This window comes from Manacus candei, unplaced genomic scaffold (genome assembly GCF_025592945.1).
Source record: "Manacus candei isolate 608988 ecotype Guabito, Panama unplaced genomic scaffold, ASM2559294v1 h1tg000119l, whole genome shotgun sequence".
In the NCBI taxonomy this organism is placed as follows: Eukaryota; Metazoa; Chordata; class Aves; order Passeriformes; family Pipridae; genus Manacus; species Manacus candei.
This window is the reverse complement of record NW_026138167.1, coordinates 3,071,277-3,090,803: the sequence shown is the minus strand read 5'-3', so window position 1 is coordinate 3,090,803 and position 19,527 is coordinate 3,071,277. Positions and strand designations below refer to the sequence as shown.

Genomic DNA, 19,527 nt, shown 5'->3' with positions numbered 1-19,527 from the left:
TACCTCCTCCTTGCCTTGAGACAGGGAAACCCTTTCTTCTGGGTGAAGCCTTAAAGGACAGCAAATAAAACATTTCACCAGTGGTGATGGGACCTTGGAGCCTGCCACACAATCACTGTTCTGACAGGGGAACTACCAAATATTTATTTATGTTGTGAAAACAAAAAGCAGAGATAACTTGTAGGGGAAGAACTTGGAAATCCATGATAAAAAGCCATGTCACCCAGCTAGTTGGACTCCCCCTGTAAACACAGGGGTGTGATTGCAGCTGGGAAATTTTCCCTTAACACACCAGGCAGGATCTTCATACCAGGCATTGTTTTCTATCTATAGAAATTGTTCAGTATTGTGCTTTCTCAGACCTTAACTCTTTTCTTAGATTAATTTGTACTTTAAATTAATTCTTTAAATTTTGAAGAATTGGATTATATTTATTATTTTATCCTACAACACACACAAAGCAAGTCTTTGCATTAGATGCAAAATGTAAATTTAGTTCTTGAGGACGAACCAGCACCTCTCTTAATGTTCCTTGTCACAAATCTTCTAAGTCATGTGTTTCATGGATAATGAATCTTCTGCTGAAACAGTTCTGGCATGCAGTACTTGATCAGGATCACTGTGTTTGTAATCAGCTGTCTGAAACAGTTGCTGATTTTGGACTTTTTCTTTTTATATTCTTTATATTCTCAGAGTAAGTGCTCTTAGCTTATTCCTTTTTTAAACAGATTTCCCTCTTAATTTTCAATGTTACTTTAACTATTTCCGAAATATTTTGATTTGTCACGGAAAGTGCAGAGAAAATGGGAGGTTTTGTTGCTTAGATTTTTTTCTAAAACAAAACTGCTCTGCCTACAGTAACTGAAAAGATCTGGCCTTGGTGATTTAGACCTGGCCTTGGCCTTACTTTGTAACAAAGTCGTGCATTCCTTATCACCAGCATCCACCTTGATGATGGAAGTGATCTCAGTGTATTGCCTTAGTCCATGTCTGGCTTTGAAAGTATAAATAGAGGTGAGTGACCTCCTTGGTAGTGCTCAGGAAGCTCAAATTCTGTAATGTCTTTAACTCTGAATATTAAGCAGAATATTAACCCCAGGAAAAAGCACTGAAGACTAATTCCAGAAAAAACCACTGAATTTTACCCCGTCTTTGCCTTGCCATTTTTGTGAAAATGAAACCATTTTTTCTGGTTTGCACTGAGGGAGAAATCAGATGGAAATTTGAACAACTGAGAAAATAGACTGTATAGTATTCACTCCATGCTTTTGAAATGAAAGCTGTTACCTATGAGTAAAAATGCACATGACATACACATAGTGCAGCTCAGCACTGGGCTGACAGTGCCAAAGCATTGGGCACATTATTAGCATGACCATTATTGGCACATTATTAACACGACCATTATTAGCACTTGTCTGATGGTCAAGCTTCATTTATTCAGGTGACATCTGTGAATCATAGTTAAAACTCTGCAGCAGCAGTTTTGAACCTGAGTGAAAACCTGTTGTAAGAGCTGAGCAGTGAAATGGGAGTTTCAGCAACCCTTTGTGGTTTTGGCCTTACAGATAATTTCCTCAAGTCTTGATTAAGATGCCAGCATAATTTCCTTCTGTTTGCTACATGGGGAAGGAGAAAAATCCTTTAACCCTTTGACCATACAATGTCCCCATTCAATGTACCTGCCCCAGGTGTATTCCTTTCAGTCCATATCTGGCTGGGTTTGGGCCTTTAAATGCCCAGGTACGGTGTGCTGACCTTCTGTGTGTGTGTTACGTAGACCCTGGTGTTGCTCCACTTAGCAAAAGGAACAACTTATCAAATCAGCTGTTCCTGCTGAGCGTGAGTCAGCTCTGACCTTCCCCAGCGCTCTGGACTCTGCTCGTTGCCACTCCAAGTGCTGATACTCGATCTAAAGCTGAGTCTGATAAGTGGGGAGAATTTTTCATCGTGTGCATTTTATTCTTGAGGCTCAGATGGCACAAACAGCTTGCCAGGCTGTCAGGGAGTCACCAGAACTGCTGTGCTCAGGCTGTGTCCCTGCAGACTCTGCACCTCCCCGCTCAGGAGCCACGTCGATTGTCACTGCAGGACTGGGAGGCTTCCAAAAACCCCAGGCAGCTTCGGGAGCTGCCGGTGATGCTTCGGGAGGTGACAGGTTTCTTGTGGCTCAGGGCTGAGGCCCCCATGTGGTGTTTTAGGGGCTGCAAGGCCGAGCCCGTTACTGTGCTGAGAGCTTGTAATGACTCCTAGCACGGATCAGAAACATTACATTTATCAAACTTCCTTTGCATTTCAAATGGTTTGTTTTCTCTCTGCTTATTCCTATAAAGCAGATCCTTCTGAGTGCACATTCCTCTGCTCTTCTGACTCGTTCCTGGCCCTGGACACGGAGGGTCAGGGTGTGTTGGTGACCTGTGTGTGAGCTGGAGGGAGGTATGGATGGATGGAAGGTGCCAGACAGGGACATTATCACAGACAGTCCAAAGGTGCTCAGCACTTCCCTCTCAGGAATATTGAAACTCACCCTCCACACTCAATCAGTCAGTAAAACATGAGTTGTGAGTGAAAATAAGTGTTTTTAAAAGTGGCAGCTGTTTGGTTTTTTTTCCTCTTTCTACTACTTTTTAGTAGTCAAGCAAAATTCCTGTTAAACGCTCTATTCAGAAAATCTGGGATCATTCCATTATAATCTGGCATCTACCACAGTTTAGGTTCTGTGTAGTTGCTTTAGGAGAGGTAGCTGCTTTTTTTGCATTTTTTTGGAGGAAAGAAAAAAACCACAAGTAAACCAAAACTCACTTTTATTTGCAGTTTAAACAGAAGTACAGTGATATTTATGACAATCTTATTTTTAAAGCTCTTTATGAAGTTATAGGAGGTGTCAGCAGAGTATTAAACAGATTAAGGTTTGGGTTATTTTTTTAGTTTCATTCCATAAAATCTTATGGAAACAGCAAGATGCTTTCCCTTCAGTGGCCTTGCCATGCTAGGATTGCTGGTTTGTTGTTTCAGCTCTTGCACTGTAGTTTCTTTGTAAAGACCGTGCTGTTGGACTTGCTATTTATTCCCTACTTAGGTTAAATATCTGCTGTACAAAATCCTGGTTTAGTCTAAAAAAACCACCTCTATATAAAGTAAAATGTAGTGCAAATTATTGCCCTTTACAGAAGGCTTCTGGGTCTTTTTGGTCGTGACCACAAACTTCCTGCAAAAACCCTTCAGCAAAAGCTTTTATGCACATGTTTTGTGAACCTTGCATGGCCTTTGGTTGAGCTGTGCTTCATAAATGAGCTGAGAGCACAAGAAATTAAGTTGTTACCAGCAGACCCCTGTCCTCTCTGCTGGGAAGAGCCTGGCAGTGCAGTCACAGCCAGCAGAAGTCTCCTTGGAAAGTGTAAGCAAAGAGGGAGGAGAGCATTTAGCTTAATAAAATTCCAATCATTTTGAACAGATCAAGCCTGAAATAGCTGTTATCCTCTCAAATTCAAGGAAGGCCTTCAGCAAGAATTCTCAGGGGCTTTGCTTTGGAAGTTAACAAAAAGCCAACCATAAATGGATAAATTTATTTGTGTGTTTTTTTTCCAAGAAAAAGAAACAGGAATGAAAAAGATTGAAAAGTAACAAGATGCAGACTTTCTAAGCTTGAGATGACCAATCCCACTTTAATAGTGGCAGAAAGGCACGGTGAACAAAACTGTTGACATAAAAACAGCTGTTGTTACTGAGAAGGAATTACCCTTCTTTGCTGAAACTAAATAAAGCAACCTCTTGAGTCTAGAGAAGCCCTGTGTTCAGATTGGCTAAACAGTATTGTTGTGATTCTGTTTGTGTCTGTTAACTGAAGAATGTACACATGATGGTTTCATAACATATTTTTAGAATTTTTACGGGTCTCTAACTGTAGATTGTGCAAAATTAAGCAAAGGGTGCTGGAAGCTCATTTCCTGGAGAAAGGACAACAGAAGGGGACTCTGACTTGGCTTGTGTCATAGACTGTAAAGTAACTGATTGCTGTGTCAATAAACATAAAGAAAATTGTTTTCAGAGTTCAAGATACAGTGTTGACTCAGAGCTCAGAGAGTATCTGACACTGGAGAGAGTGTCTTTTTAATATCTTGCTGTCAAAGTACCAGGCACAATTTATCATCCAGTTAGGGAAGGAGGCCAAATGACTGGCAGAAACTTTGCAAAGTCTAGTAAACCTTAAATTAATGCTCTAAGCACAGGCAACCACATATGTGAATGACATCCTTTGTCTTTGTTTGGGATGGGGTTTGTAACAGCAAATAAACCCTTTCAGGCTTGCATTCCCACCACTGAATGTCTCCCCACACCTGCTGTAGGTAAAAACCAACATCAGAGAAGAGTGACAGGTATTTATGGCACCATTCAAGTAAAAAAACCTGTAGAAAAAGTCTTGGTGTCTTGCTCTGTGCAGTGGGCTGTGATTGTACCCTTCCAACTTTCACAGCAGTCTGCAGGTGAATCTGGGCAGTTAAAGAAAGCGGTTGAGAACAGCTTGTGAATAAAAATATGAATGATTGTAGTTGCAATTATAGTGCTATCTAGAGACATGAAATCAGTTTGTAGGTCCAGCTTGTATGCTCAGCCCATATAATGTATTTGATTTTTGAGCAGCATTACCTGCATTTTACAGGCTTTGGGAAATGAAGTACAGAAGGACTGAGGTGTTGTTTTCCATCAAGTGTGCAGGAACCTAATTACTGTGAAAGTCAGTGGGAGGCTGGTGCCTAAAATCCCTTGCAAATCTATTCCTAAGTAAATTGTCCTGGCTCATGGAGGGAGTTGAGTGTCACTTCTTGAGTGGCAGAATGCCAGAGCACTGTCCTCTGACAGGTTCAGTTATTTTTCAAAGAACTTGTTGAAAACATATTTCAGAGTAAAGTGTGTCTGTCAGCGTGTTCAAAAGTATCATCTCTTTTATGGGAATTTCAAGCTTTAACAACTACCAAAATAACAATAACAATAAAAAAATGCATCTTTTTTAGAATTCTTTAGCAAATTAAATGAAGATGAACATGATCAGGACATTCCAACCTGGAGCTGCTCTGCTCCCTCTCTGCCATGTAAGGTTCTGCCCCAGAGCATTACCCTCCACAACCTGTGTTAAAAGTAGGCCTCGAAAAAAGAGCAAGAACTTATCCTGTTATTCTGGATTGTCCAGTTTCTCTCTTCCCACATCCTTTCCACATCCTCTCCTGAATCCTGTGATTAAATGAGCTGACCTTGTGCTCCTCTACAGTTTCTGAAATTAGACTCCAAACCCACCCAGTAACATTGCCTCTGTGTTCTTATTAGTGACAAATTACTGCCTCTGTTTTCTCAGTGACAAATCTCCTAGATGATAGTAGCAATGCAAATTATAGGTTGTCTTCATTTCTGGGATGAATTCCATCATTAATGGTGGACAGATTTGATGTTGTACCTAATTATATTACAAGTGACAGGATGCAGCTGCTGTTGTTCATAGTCTTGAGCTGTTACCACAGTTGAGCACAGCCTATGCTGAGTGTGTGACAGGCTGTTGTACAGCTGTCCAAAACATTTCTGAAAGGGAACAGACTTAACTGCCTGGAAAAAAAAAAAGAAATTAGGAATCATAATACCATTAAGGTTGGAAAAGATCTCTTAAGATCAGTGTCCAAGGCCTGTGCAGCCAATTTTCTCCAGGAAAATGCTGGGGGAGACATTCTGAGCTCCAGGTAGACACATCCAGAAGTGTCACCCTCTGGGCTTATCCTGTGTGTGTTGTAAATACAGCTGCTCATGGCCCAAGTCATCCTCATTTCAGCCATATACTAAGCCCAGGAATTCTGGCAAGGTCTTTTGCTGAAGTTTGGCCATCCGAGCTGTGAAATGGAGTTTCAAGGCTAAGCTCAGGCACAAATGCCCCCTGTGAAATGAACTGAATGGCTTCATTTCTCAGTGCTGTGGTGCCTGGGGGACATATTTCCCTTTCTTCTGCTTCTTTCCTGGGCTGGGTTGGAAGTTTTGGGGAGCTGACACCACTTGATTCTTATGTGCTGAATGCTGAGGCATGAGAAGGTGCAGAGACACTGTTGTCTTGGTGCTTGACCTTACAAGCTCTGTGGTTAACAAGAAATCCAAAGTGTATTGACTGTGATTGTAAAATCCTCTTTTTTCCTGGCTGTGCAGGCCTCCACATGAACCATCCATTGGTAATTGCACTCTGTCCTTAATGTCCTGGGCTAGGGAATTGTGCATTTATATTATTCCCCGTGGCTTCAACCTCTACTCAGTCACAAACTGGCTCAGTAAAGACTGTCTGCAAAAACCTGTTTTCCAGAGCTACAGGAAATAGCATGAAAACTGGGATAGGAGCAGGAGTGTGTGTGTTGGTGGGTACACATGCAGGGGAGCAATAGCAGGTCACAGGGGACTGTGCCATTATTATTTTTTGTGAGTTTTTGCATAAACAAAAATATATAAAATCTGCAGTATCCCTAGGCAAAGGTGACCGTGTTTGTTCCCATGATCAGCACTTGTAAAAAAAGTCTTTTCTCCCTGACTTTGCTGTCAGAATTTATATCCCCAGAGAGAATTCAAGGAAGCAAACACAGAAATATTAGTGCCGTGTCTCTTTAGGAAGTCTGGACCAAGCAAGATGCACGTCTTGCAAAATATGGTCAGACAAGCAAAAAAACCATGAAACCCGTATTACACACCAGCAGCTCTCAGCACTGCACAGCAAACTCTTCCAGCAGAATGTTTAAGGCAAGTTTGGGGATTTTGTAGAAGGAATTTCTCTGGGGTTTGCAGGTAATGAGAAAATCAGGAGAAATGGGAATCAATTAATGCATTTGACAAATGGCCACAGTCTCTATTGCATTTGTGCATGATTTGTCCTAAAGGGATAAGGACCCTTGTCCCATCTGTTCATGCCTCTCTCCTCAGAAGTGTTCAGGACCCATATTAAAATGAAAAGCCCAGAGAAGTACTTCAGGCTGGCTGGCTTTTGTTTGAGCCCTTTGAAATGAGGGGCTGCCTCTACCGTGGAGTGTTGGCTCTTGAGAGCAGTTGAGCACCAAGTGACAGCCTTCATTTTTAATTTCTCTGCCTTTGTAGTTTGAGGACAGACTCCAATCAGATGTCTGTGCTGATGAAGCACGAAGTACAGCCTGTAATACATCTCTCATTTACCAAGCCAGTGGAGGATACAATAATATTGAAAACAGGAACAGCTCAGTGCTTCTCCTGTGGAGTCGGGGGGGGGGGGGGGGGGGTGCACTTCATGAGTTTGTTTGTGATTCTTATCAAGAGATCCTGTCTGGTGAAATCACAGTAGCTAAAGGTTAAGGTTACCTGTAAGATCAGTCTTTTCCTTGCAAGTCTGGACATAATGACCTGAGTGAGGAAGTATCTGATACTAAATGTGTATTCTGGGACTGGAGATCTGCCAATCCTTAGGAGGTAAGGGGGAAATTTTGCAGTGGCACTGCTTTAGGAGCCACAGTGAAGAAAATGTTACCAAACTGTAGGTACATGCCCTTTAACCTTAGTGCAGTCCCTGTACTGTTTGGTACAGTGGGAAATTCTCTGTCCTTGAGGTGCACTGAGATACTGCTCTTACTCTAGTTACATTTGCACCTAAATTATCAAGTGAAGTGCAGAAATATTGAATGAACCATTCTTTTATTTGAAAACTCATTACTGGAGGCCAGTTTCTACATTTCCAGAGGGTTATCAATCCTTTGAGTGCTTCTCTAGAGATTATTCCTAAGGCAGATATTTGAATGCATGCATGTCCTTTCAGAACATCCAGTGGTGCACTGCAGACTTGAAGGTCTTAAACACTGCCCAGTGAAGGAGAGGTGGCTTGAACCTTTTGGGGCAGATCTGATTCTGTTTTTTAGAGGTTGTAACATCTGCCCTCCCTTTTGCCAGATGTTGTTTGGCTTTGCTAAATTTCAGACACCGTGGGAGGCTGCCTTATGCTCCACTGCCTTTAAGTGCAGAATTCCAACAGTCCTCTCTGTTGGACCAGAACAAGCTCAGCAGTGCTGCTCAGGCCTTGCAGGGTCAAGCTTATTTGGGAAGCTGTGATTATCTGAAAGCCTTTTTGTCACCTTCTTACCCCTGCAGTGGCCAGTTTGCCATAGTGAAGAAGTGTCAGGAGAGGAGCACGGGTGTGGAATACGCCGCCAAGTTCATCAAGAAGCGGCAGAGCCGGGCGAGCCGGCGCGGGGTGAGCCGGGAGGAGATCCAGAGGGAGGTCACCATCCTGCAGCAGGTCCTGCACCCCAACATTGTCAAACTGCATGACATCTACGAGAACAAGACGGATGTGGTCCTCATCCTGGAGCTGTGAGTAAGGGCACTGCCCTCCAGGGGTGGGGGAGGGCAGCAGTAACTGGGAAGCACTGCAGAAGCTGCCGGAACACATCATCATCATCATCATCATCATCATCATCATCATGGCCAGGCTTTGGGAACGAAGATTTGGGGAGGGCTCTACCCACGTTTGTTACAAACACACTGGTGGCTAAAAAGGCCAATATTAGACAGGCACGACCGGTTGCAAAAGGCACAGCAGAGAGACTCCTTAGGTGGTAAATTCTGCAGGGCACGATTCTTTCTGCGGTGTCTTTTCCCCTCAAGGGTGATCCTGCTGCGTTCTCAAAGGCATCAGCAGCGTTAGAGATGGGGTGTCTCCAGGCCTCCCAATTTGAGGCTGGAGTAGACCAGTTATGGTGATCAATATGGCCAAGGCTGAGATGTTGTTTCCAGGAGTCCTTGTATCTCCTCTTCGAGGCTCCTCTCTTGCAACAGTCAGTGGCATGTTCACCACAAAGCAAGATCTTAGGGAGGGGGTGGTTGGTCCTTCATCCTGGAGACGTGTCCTGCCCAGCACAGCTGTGTTCTCAGCAACGTGGCCTCAATGCTTGTGACTGCTGCCTGTTCTAGAACAGATGGATTATTCACATCATCTGCCCAGTGGATGTTTAGGATTGTACGGAGGCAGCGTTGATGGAAGCGTTCAAGGAGACGCAGGTGGTGGCTGTAGATGACCCATGATTTGGATCCATATAAGAGAGCAGACAGCACTATGGCTCTGTAAACACTGATCTTGGTACTTTCCTTCAAGTGTTTGCTTCCCCAAACTCTTTATGAAGCTGGAACACACGGGCACAGATAAGGGAGCTGCTGCATTCCCAGGCCTCACAAGTTTTGGCAGGAGCACTGAGTGAGGTTGCTGGTAAACAGTCCCCCCTTTATCCGTGTGCCCTGGGGATACAGGTGCACCTTAATGGCAGCTGAGGTCATTTGACACTGAGCCAGGGAGTGTTGTCAACTTGAAAACAGTTTGCTAACAGAGGGATTACCTCATGTCTGCCTCCTGCTGCCCTGCCATGAACTTTGGAGGAAGTACAAGTGGCCACTGAAAGCTCATTTCATTTTCCCTCCTGCTTTCACACGTGGGAAGCCATCAAACCCTTTGCAAAATTTGCAGCCATTCTCACTACTCCCATGTTTTCCACATTTAGATGAGCTAAGGGAAAAGAGGAGAGGAGGGCAAGGGAAGAGGTTTTTTAATCCCTAGTCTTTGACTGTCAAGGATGAATAGCAGCAGGATGGAAGGGAAGCAGAGCTCTTACTCCTCCCTCATGCCACCACGTGAGGGGGGCAAACCCCTGCCATTTAGGTCTTGTGACAAGTGAACCTCCTAACCAAGCAATCTGTGGGCTGCTGTAGCCTCACCCCACCATGCAAAGTGATGCAATTTTTCAGTGTGTGTGAGGCATGGAATACACAGTCACCATGGCTGAAGTGATGTAGACCATCTGTTCCCTGGGGAACCAGCCTTTGACCTTGGGCATGGAATCCAGGCAACAAGGCTTTTATCCCTGAGCGAGATGAAGTAACCACTGGCTTTCTAGGGGAGCCAGCATTCAGGCCAGGCAGCATTCCTGGAGATTACTGGGACTGGAGGATGGCATATGAGTAATGATGAGCATCTGTTACCTTTGACTTCTGTGTCTATGGCCAAATGTTGATCTCTGCAGCCACGCTCTGGAAGGCAGGAAAGGAACTTGCTTTTTCTGACTGGCAGCCACTTTGGGCTAAAACAACCTCCTATTTCATCCCCTTCTGCTTTTTCCTGTCCTCACATGCCCTGACACGTTCCGTGTGTCCTTTTGTCAGGCTCTAACATACTGCTCAAAGTCTGGGTGCAGCACAGTTTTGACCTGATTAAGGCCTCTGCATTCAGCTGCAGTGTACAAATTGAGGATGATGATAATTGCTAATAAAGGTAATTAAATTGTCTGTAAATAGATGATCTCTCTCCCTCTGACACTCTGCTCTGTCTCATACTCCCTGCAGTTTATCAAGGTAAGCTTACAGCACCTGGCCAACCACTCTTATGTTAATCTACAGTGGACTTCAGCCTCAAAAAAATGTCCCCAGTATTGTTGGTTAATTGAAGAAGCTGCTCTGGTGTTTAAAAGATGCTTTGTCCAAAATGTTGACCCTTTCCCAGACTCCCTGTGCTGGCACAGGCGAGGCTGTCTCCTCCTCACCCAGGGGTCACTCCCCCAGGTGCTGTTACTCCTGTCCCAGAGCAGGAGGAGCAGTGCCAGCTCCACTGCTGTGAAGTGCAGTGTGGCAGGTGCACAGTGTGTCCTTCCTTGTGCACACTGTTCAGGCATTTCCTCCCCACAGCTTTTTGTGCCTTTGCTGTTCTGTGTCCCCTGGGCCCTGCCTGGAGCCTGCCTTGCCCAAACAGCAGCAGCAGCTGCCTGAGGCAGGTTTGATGGGCACCCCAGTCTCCTCTACTGGGAAGTGTCAGGGCTGTGTACACAAAGCAGCTCCTGCCGAGAAATGAGACAGTGTTGTTGTTTACTTTTCCTTCCAAGTCCAATAAAAGACAAAGGTATCATTTTCTCTCTTCCTTGCTGTGGCAATAAGGTGACCTGGTGTAAGGGAAGGAGATGGAACCAGAGGAAGGAAATTTTCTGTGACCTTTGAGAAAGGAGCATTTGCAGGTGGTGATGTTCATCCTCCCTAGATGTTCAAATGTAACTTGTAGTGCAGTTATGAGTGTTGTACTGCAAAGGAATTGTGTTTTTTGGGTTGGTTTTTTGGGGGGATTCCATAATGGCTGGCTTTTGGGATTGCTAAATCTCTTCTGCTTGAGGGTTTCTCTGAGTTCAGGTGCATAACATGGATAAGAATGATCCTGCACTAAACTGCTTACCACTCTCTAGGTACAATTTACTCAAACCTGGTTTTAAAGCCTGAGTCTTTTGTTAGTGAGAAATCATCACATCTCTTCTACTGAATTTTCCCTTGGATTACTCTTTTAAGATCTCTACAGCTTAGGCTAATGTGTTAGGCTATACTACAAGAGACTGGAGATTGTCATGTATGCCAGTCTCTGACCTTCAGAAAATGAGATATTCATGTGGTTTTGGTAGGAGGGAGTCTTTTGCTGATAAAGTAACAAAAGGACTTCAAACTCCCTGGATCTTTTCGTGTTGCTTCCTGTTTTACTTTTAATGTTTTGTTCTGTACCTTGGAAAGCCCCTTCTCCAGCCTGATTCACAGTTAGTGTGAACGAGAGGGAAGTGGGAAAATAGATCAAGGAGCTCCCAAGTAAATCCCCTGTGACCTTCATTCTTGCAGGCTGCACATTTTCTTCAGGATGCCTTGGGCTTAGCTGGTTGCCCAGGATGTTGGTGAGGTTGCCACTGGGGAAAAATTCCTGGTGTGCCCTGAGCAACCAACCCAGCTGGTTTAAGTGACCACTCTCGGGGGCAGCAAGAGAGAAAGAGAATTAAGGGACCTCCAGTCTGGGCAGCTGAACCATTTTTCTGACATTCCTTTGTGTAGAAAAGGAGATTCCTCAAAAGGAAGCTCCCAGTCTCCTCCAAGAGGAAAGTATCCTCTGACATCCTTAGCACAGTCCTCCGTGCCAGGGCAAGGTGAGCAGGGGGGCTTTTCCAAGTGGCTCAGCTTCTGTACTCTCCTGAAGTGGTGCCTGCTTTGGCTTGTCCTGCAGGACTGTGTGGGCTCTTGGTCTGGGCTCAGAGAGGGCTGCTTTATTCTTAAGCCTGGTTTGAGTCCACCATAAGAAACAATCAGCAAGGAGATTTCACAGGATGAAAGAGGAAGAGAGAGCAGTGTGCCTACATGGTTAAATTCCAGCCAAGTACAAGAGCTGTCCCAGCCCAGGTGGCTGCCTGATGGCTTGATGCAGTGTCTGCCAGGGGGGATTGCTTAAGTGCACTTGGAATAGAAATAGTTGAGAAAAGGAGCCTCCCCTGCTCACTGACCACACATTTCACTGACACACCACCAGGGTTTTCTTACAGATTTCCTTACTGGTTTGTCACAGTGGGCTGTAATAATTTTTAAACTAATGAACCAAGGCCCCTAAACCTACTACAATATGGAAAGGAGGCAGTGTTCCCTTCCACCTGATATGCACAGAGTACAACAAAACCTGTCCAGCCAGGCTGAAATTAGTGCTGAGACCCTTGGGGCGTGTCACCTAAAAAAGAAAATCAGAGATCCAATGAGAGTCTCACAGGCCGAGTAACTGAGGTGAATAGAAAGGAGAAGAAGGTGGCAGTCAAAGACAGAAGTTGCAACATATTCCTGGGTTGTATAAGCTTATTTTGGTTTGCCAGACAATTTGCCAGAGTTGTAACAATTAAGGCATCAAGTGACTCTGCCCAGGTGAAGTGAGGTCACTGCCAGCTGAGGTGTCCTGCCTCACGTTGCTTACAGAAGTTTCTGGCTATGTGAGAGCTGTGAAAAAATGCCCAGTAATCAATGCCCAGGTCCCCAGGCTCTGCCTCTGGAACAACAAAGTGTGTGTCACCCACAGCAAGAGCAGAAGTGAAGGCACCAGCACGATGTCACTCTGGCTCTTGACATGTTGTCCTTGTTTGCAGGTGACTTGTCCTTGCAGGATTTGTAGCTGGTCTTGTGCTTGCCCTCTGAGTGTGAGCAAAGGTGGGTGGTCACCCTGTACCCAAGAGCAACAACTGCTTTGTGGGTAAATTTAAATGAGAATAAACCAATAATATTAATGACAGCATGAACTGGAAACAATAAATGTAAGCATAGTTATGAATAGCAGCTGCAAACAATCCCCAATTCGATATTTAGAGCATCTTGTTTCATAATGTATAGAAAAATAGCACTGGAACTCTCAGTAGAAGGCACAGAAGTGAAAATAAAAGTCTTGGGTACTAAATAAGGAGAAAATGTATTCCAATTTTGATGTGAAAATTCATAGTGACTAAGAGCACTTCCTTGATTTGGGAAAACAATTTTAGGTACCTTCCAACCTGCTGCAATCCACTTTCTTCTTAAAAATTCAGCACCAAATAAATGCTTTCCTGTCAGTTATGTCAGGCAAGATTCTGTGTGAGAGCAGGGGAATAGCTGTTCTGCAAAGAAAAGGGATTCTGCTGGCAGGTCTTGCTGCCTCCTGGTTCTGATGGCCACTGCTAAGAAGTGATTCTTACAGCCTGTTCATCCAAAATGAAAATGTTGAAAAATAGCAGTTGAAGTGGTTAAGTCGACCTATTGAAATAGGAACATGTCTGTGGATTCATCAGATAATGTAACTTTTTTGGGTCCTGTATAATCCCTGATGAATCAAACCTTACAGCATCAATGGAAAAGCTGGTCCTTAATTTCCAGGGGAGAGAGCTGAAGCCAAAAGGAAGTTTTGGCCCACCTGGGACCAGAACACAAACCCCATGGTTGTCTACAAGAGCAGCCTTTTTCTAACTGCCTTGGGGTTCTTTGCTCCTTTAGTTTTCTGTGCTTACATTTTATCTTATGTGTTACAATGCAGTAGATAACAGGTTGTTTTCTGGTGTGTTTTGCAGGGTTTCTGGAGGAGAACTTTTTGACTTCCTGGCACAGAAGGAGTCTTTGAGTGAAGAGGAAGCAACCAGGTTCATCAAGCAGATTTTGGATGGTGTGAATTACCTTCACTCTAAGAAAATTGCTCATTTTGATTTAAAGGTAAAGATGCTGTTTTAGACTTTAGCTGATCTCTAGTTGCTAGTTTTGGTATTTAGTGCCAGTAAGGTCAGGTGGTCACTGAAGATGTTGCAAGACATGCAAGATAGAAATCAGAAAGCATAAGTAAAGAATCATTTCACTGGTAGTGAATATTAAATAACCTAAAATGTATTCACATAATAACTCTCCTGGGTTTTAAAGGACTGGGTTTGGAGCTTTGTAGTGTTAAATAAGACATGTATTTTTAAGCAGTGATCTGATTAGACAGAGGATGATTCATCATTATCTCCTCACTTGACAGGGCTCCATCAGCTGCAGTGGAGCCACAGTGCCTTATACCACCTAAGGAATCAACCAGTGCCAGAGGTGTGACTGTGACTTTCTGCCATTTCAGTCTGTTCTGGCTGCTTTAAGAACTTTACATCCTGTATCTGTGGTGAACACATGTGCCCTAGATCCATGGAAGAAAAACTGACTTGTTAGCCTGAGGCTAAAACATTCTTGGTCTAAGATTATGATAATAAATTATTCATATGTTCTCTTTCCCAGTGTGGCTCTGACTGAGAATATGTGTTAGCAGGAGCAGTTTCCATGTTGGGATCTGCTGTGGAAAGGCCAGCAGGGAATCAAACTCTCACTCTTGCTCTTGAGCTTATGGTTAAGTTCTGACAAATTAATGCATTAAAGCTCTTCATGGGAGATAAATTGAACCCAGAGTTTACTCTGAAACCTGTGAATTGGGGCCATGGAGGGGAGCAGATAAGGCTGAGAAACTTGGTTCAAGAAAGAAGTTTATGACATTTCCCTTAAATCTGGTAAAAGAGGAAAGTCTGTGGTTGAACATGATACTTTTAATTTCACAGTTCCAGCTCCAGATTTTCCTGCAATGCTGTGAGGAATGCCACATGTTCTTTTAATAGCTTGCTATCATATGGTCTAGGACCTCTGATCCCAACTCTACCCATTTTCAGCTGGTGAATCCCAGATCTTCCTGGCCTTGTTGCAGCTGTGAATTGTCTCATAGAGAAGATCATTTTCTCCTTCCCTAAATAGGTTCAGATGTGACTAGAATCCCTCAGGAAGCATTTAATAAAGCTTCTCCCAGTGGCTTGCAGTACAGTATAGAGTCAACTGGGCAGATGTTATGAAATATAAAACCCCTTCATCAAAACCACTGTAAATGGTTAGGCACAAGTATGTGTTTCTTGTTCTACAGTGTTGTGTTTGCAAAGGGAAAAAAAAGGCACTTGAAAACTCTGTTACTTTCCAAGATGTTAATATTTTAATAACATAGATCCATCTTTTATTTTTAGCCTGAAAACATTATGCTTCTAGACAAGAATATCCCTATTCCACACATCAAACTCATTGACTTTGGCCTGGCTCACAAAATCGAAGATGGAGTTGAATTTAAAAACATTTTTGGAACTCCAGAGTTTGTAGGTGAGTGACATGTTCCTTTGTCTTGTATTACAGGTTCCATGAGGAAGTTGAGACATCTCATTTCTATCAAGGTGACTTAAATCTAGAGGTTTGCTTTATTTTTCTGGGATAGATGAGAGGTGCTTTCTATAAACTGGATGTGCTACTCCTGTGAGAGTAAACTGCTGCCAGATAAATGCTTAGAGATGTAAATTTAGGATTGAGATTGTGAAACTCTGCAAATACAAATTATAGTTTCTTCCCTTGTTGCCTGGAGTAAGTAGATCTCCCTGTGTTGTGGTGTGTGAGTACACAGTGACATGGGTACCTCTGTCATTGCTTTCTACATTAAAATGCCTCACACCATTCAGCTGTTGAGCACAAACCCTTCAACTCCTTCACATTTTACCACCTGATTCTCTTTTTGTTCCTCACTGATCACAGTTATTATCTGTCTCACTTGGATTTTGGGTTAATCCTACTTCTTTCTCATAGTTTCAATTAGAGGCTTTGGGGTTGGTTTGGGGAGTGAGGAGAGAATTGTAATTAATGTTCCAGTTAAACACAACTGTTGCAGATCCCTTTTTTCATCTTATTTACCCTTTACTCTTTTCTCCTGCTTGCAATCTTGTGTGGGGATATTTTCCAATGAGGAAATGTTTCCTATAAAACAGTTTGACATGGATAGCAATGTAGTCTGGCAAGTCATTTCAAACTCTTGCTCAAGAGCTCTTTCTGACTGGCCTTTACAAACTTCCTATAATGGCTCCAGTTAAACACAAAACAAAAGCTCCAATTCTTGGGGGCAACAATGTTCTTGGGAGGTGAAATAATTTGTTATTTTTCGTAATTTGCACTGTAATTAGTGTATAATATCTGCTTTGCCCTTACTGTTGAGTTGCACTAAGCTTTAAGTTACCCTACATAATCTCTTCTGGACAGTTGTGAACTTAAACTCCTGTTTGGGGTATAAAATTACAAACAGTGCATCCTATAACTAACTTTTCTCTCTCTCCCCCCACTTTCTCCCTCTTGGTAATTCTTGTCCTGCTACTCCAGCCTGGTAAAAACACATTATTTCATTGCTGATGTTTAATTAAATGTTTCTTACAGCTCCAGAAATCGTAAACTATGAACCACTTGGATTAGCTGCAGACATGTGGTAAGTTTTTTAGAATGTTAGTAATTTTTTTCCAGGTTGCTCTACAATTACTTTTTCCTATTTGGCTCTGAGTAGAATCCATTGCGCTGCCATGAAGTAAAACAAAAAACTTAAATACAGCTAATTACTCTGTTCTGTCATATCATTTTTATGCATCCTTTTAAATTAAAAGATAAACATTTAATTTCTGCGAAATTACAATGAAAAGCTTGAGTGCTGGCAGTTGCAGAGTTAAGTGTTTGCCACTGTCCACTGCAGAGGAGCACTCTTAGAAGAAAACAGTGCAAGCAGTGACTGCTTTTGATAGCTTTATTTCTAAGAGCACTTGGTGCAGAGGAGACCTGTGCACTAATCTCATCTGCTGAGAAGGCAGGCAAATGAGGTCACCCCAAATAAAACATCCTTTGCCTTTCTGATGTGTGCTGTAGTACCCACTAGAGCAGAAATACATGGAGACTCCAGATACCCACATTACTTACTCTTACATGTAAAATTAATTCTTTCCCTGGAACACTGTCCTGTAAAAGAGATGTCAGCAGTTACCTAAGGCCACAGTGGCTCTCCTGCCTCTATTGCAGCTGCTAATTCACTTTTTCATATTCTGTACATTAGGAAGAACACAGGTCATGTATAACCCTTGCCATTGATCTCTTTGTTTTTTAGGAGCATAGGAGTCATCACCTACATCCTGTGAGTACAACAGCTTCGCCCCAGTGCAAGTGTTCCTGCAGCTCTCTTGCATTAGTACAGGACAGCTCTGCCTGCAGTCACCTGAGGACAGACCTGCACACAGGGGGTGGGCAGTGCTTTGTCTCACAGTGTTGCCCTGCAGCCTTTTCAAGCTGGAAATAAGGGCTAAAAGTAGGGGGGCACTCTGAGCAAACTGAGAGCAAATGGCCCCTGACACCACTGGGCACTTCTGCTTCCCGTGGGACCTCATCAGCTCCAAATGGCAGGGAGTGGAAAAGCCAAGCATATCCATTGCTGGTGGAATGACTGAGCTACCAGCATGTGGAGAGCATAGAAAGGGTAACAGCACCCTTTCCAAGGTGTGTCATTTTGGGTGGAAACAGGGAGGTTTCAGTTTGCTTGTCAAGGCAGCAGAAGTCTAGATTATTATGCATAAATCTGGTCACCCATGTTCAATTTAAGCTGGAAAAGGAGCAGAAAAGTTGACCCTGGGAACTGAGAATTCAACTTACAGGGCAAAAAAAAGGGTTTGTTAAAGCTGGTAAAGCAAAGGCTGTTTGGGGATAGCATTATAGTTAAAAAGCACAGGGGGAAAAGTAGATCACAATGCTTTTTAGGCACAGATACTCTTTAGAAGAAAAGTGTGTCAACTGGTGATGAATAAATAAAAGGAGGAAATTCTGACAAGCTCAGGCTCTCAAAGAAATGAGTTTGTGTGGGCATCTGGGGACAAGCAGAGAAGAGTTTTAAGATAGAGCTTAACAATTTGGGGAACTGCTTGTGTGACAATGAGTGTGACTGAGGGACAGCACTCCTTGCTTTTCCTCTGGTTTGATATGGGAATTGCAGAAGTGAGCAGTGGTCCTTGGACTAACTGCTTCCACTGAAATCAAGCTCCTGTGACTCCTGGGGAGCAGCACACGGTGGATATTCTATGCTGGGAAATGTCTCACCCTGGGCTCAGCTGTTCCCTGTGATACTCAGAGGACTGACCTGCTGCCAAGCTTAAAAAAGGGGGACTCTGGCATTGGGTGGATTTGCAGTGCACAGCTCGGGGCTCAGGACAAGTTTGGAGGCCTGAAGGGGAGGGATTGTTTTTTCAGTGTGGAAAATAAATGAAGTGGAATTAAATCCACTCTTCAGCTATACCAAAGGCTTAGACCTTGAAAGCTGTAAGAGGTATGGGCTGAGAAACCTGATTCAGTGCAACAGATTCCCTCTGTCCTGCAGTGCACAAAAAGAGAGGGATGCTGGCTGAGCCCAAGCTCAGGGAAAGGGGTTTGAAATGTTGTCCAGATCCTTGTTTTTTATGAGCATTCTGGTCTCCAGTGACACACCTGTACTTGCCAGGGCATTAAACTATGTAAATTCTATTTATGGGTGTCCATATATGATGAGAGGAGAACTTAGGAGTTGAGGATAAGCAGGTGGGAATGCTTGGCATGCCATGAATGATGCACAGAGCCAGCTGCTCTGGGGGTCCTTCAGTGGCATTGAGGGCTCTGTGCTGGGGCAGAGTTACAGGGAGAGTTTCTGTGCTGCACCCAGGGGAGGAGATGTTTTACCTGCTTGACTGGTTGTCATGGCCGTGGGGATTAAGGTAGAAAAATGTCTCCCAGCAAATGAACATGCTTTGTGTCATGGGAGGGAGCAGCTTGCACCATAAACTGTGGACTAGGAATTTGCTTGCCTTCAACTATGTGACTGAACCTGGGGGTTCTGATTGACAGGAAGCTGAATATGAGCCCAGGTGTGCCCAGATGGGCAAGAAGGCCAATGGATCCTTGCCTGGATCAGGAACAGTGTGGCAACAGGAGCAGGGAAGGGGTTCTGCCCCTGTGCTGAGCACTGGTGAGGCCACCCCTGGAGTGCTGTGTCCAGTTCTGGGCCCCTCAGTTCAGGAAGGACATAGAGGGGCTGGAGCAGGTCCAGAGGAGGGAACAGAGCTGGGGAAGGATCTGGAGCACAAGTGGTGTGAGGAGAGGCTGAGGGAGCTGGGGAGGCTCAGCCTGGAGAAGAGGAGGCTCAGGGGAGACCTCCTCACTCTCTGCAACTCCCTGACAGGAGGTTGTAGCTGGGTGGGGTCGGGCTCTGCTCCCAGGAACCAGCAGTAGGACAAGAGGGCACAGTCTTGAGCTCTGCCAGGGGATGTTGGACATTAGGAACAAGTTTTTTACCAAGAGAGTGATTGTGCATTGGAATGGGCTGCCAAGGAGGTGGAG

At 44.0% G+C, this 19,527-nt stretch overlaps 1 protein-coding gene across 4 annotated transcripts in view; it reads left to right on the top strand.

Annotated features, from left to right (window-relative positions):
- DAPK2 (death associated protein kinase 2) overlaps positions 1 to 19,527 on the top strand; it is a 42,133-nt gene that overhangs the window by 10,056 nt on the left and 12,550 nt on the right. For all 4 annotated transcript variants that reach the window (XM_051770524.1, XM_051770525.1, XM_051770523.1 and 1 more), the window contains 5 exons: positions 8,128 to 8,349; positions 13,893 to 14,031; positions 15,345 to 15,474; positions 16,567 to 16,615; positions 17,279 to 17,305. In XM_051770524.1, coding sequence (XP_051626484.1) covers positions 8,128 to 8,349; positions 13,893 to 14,031; positions 15,345 to 15,474; positions 16,567 to 16,615; positions 17,279 to 17,305 — 567 coding nt within the window. The remainder of the gene's footprint in view (positions 1 to 8,127; positions 8,350 to 13,892; positions 14,032 to 15,344; positions 15,475 to 16,566; positions 16,616 to 17,278; positions 17,306 to 19,527) is intronic.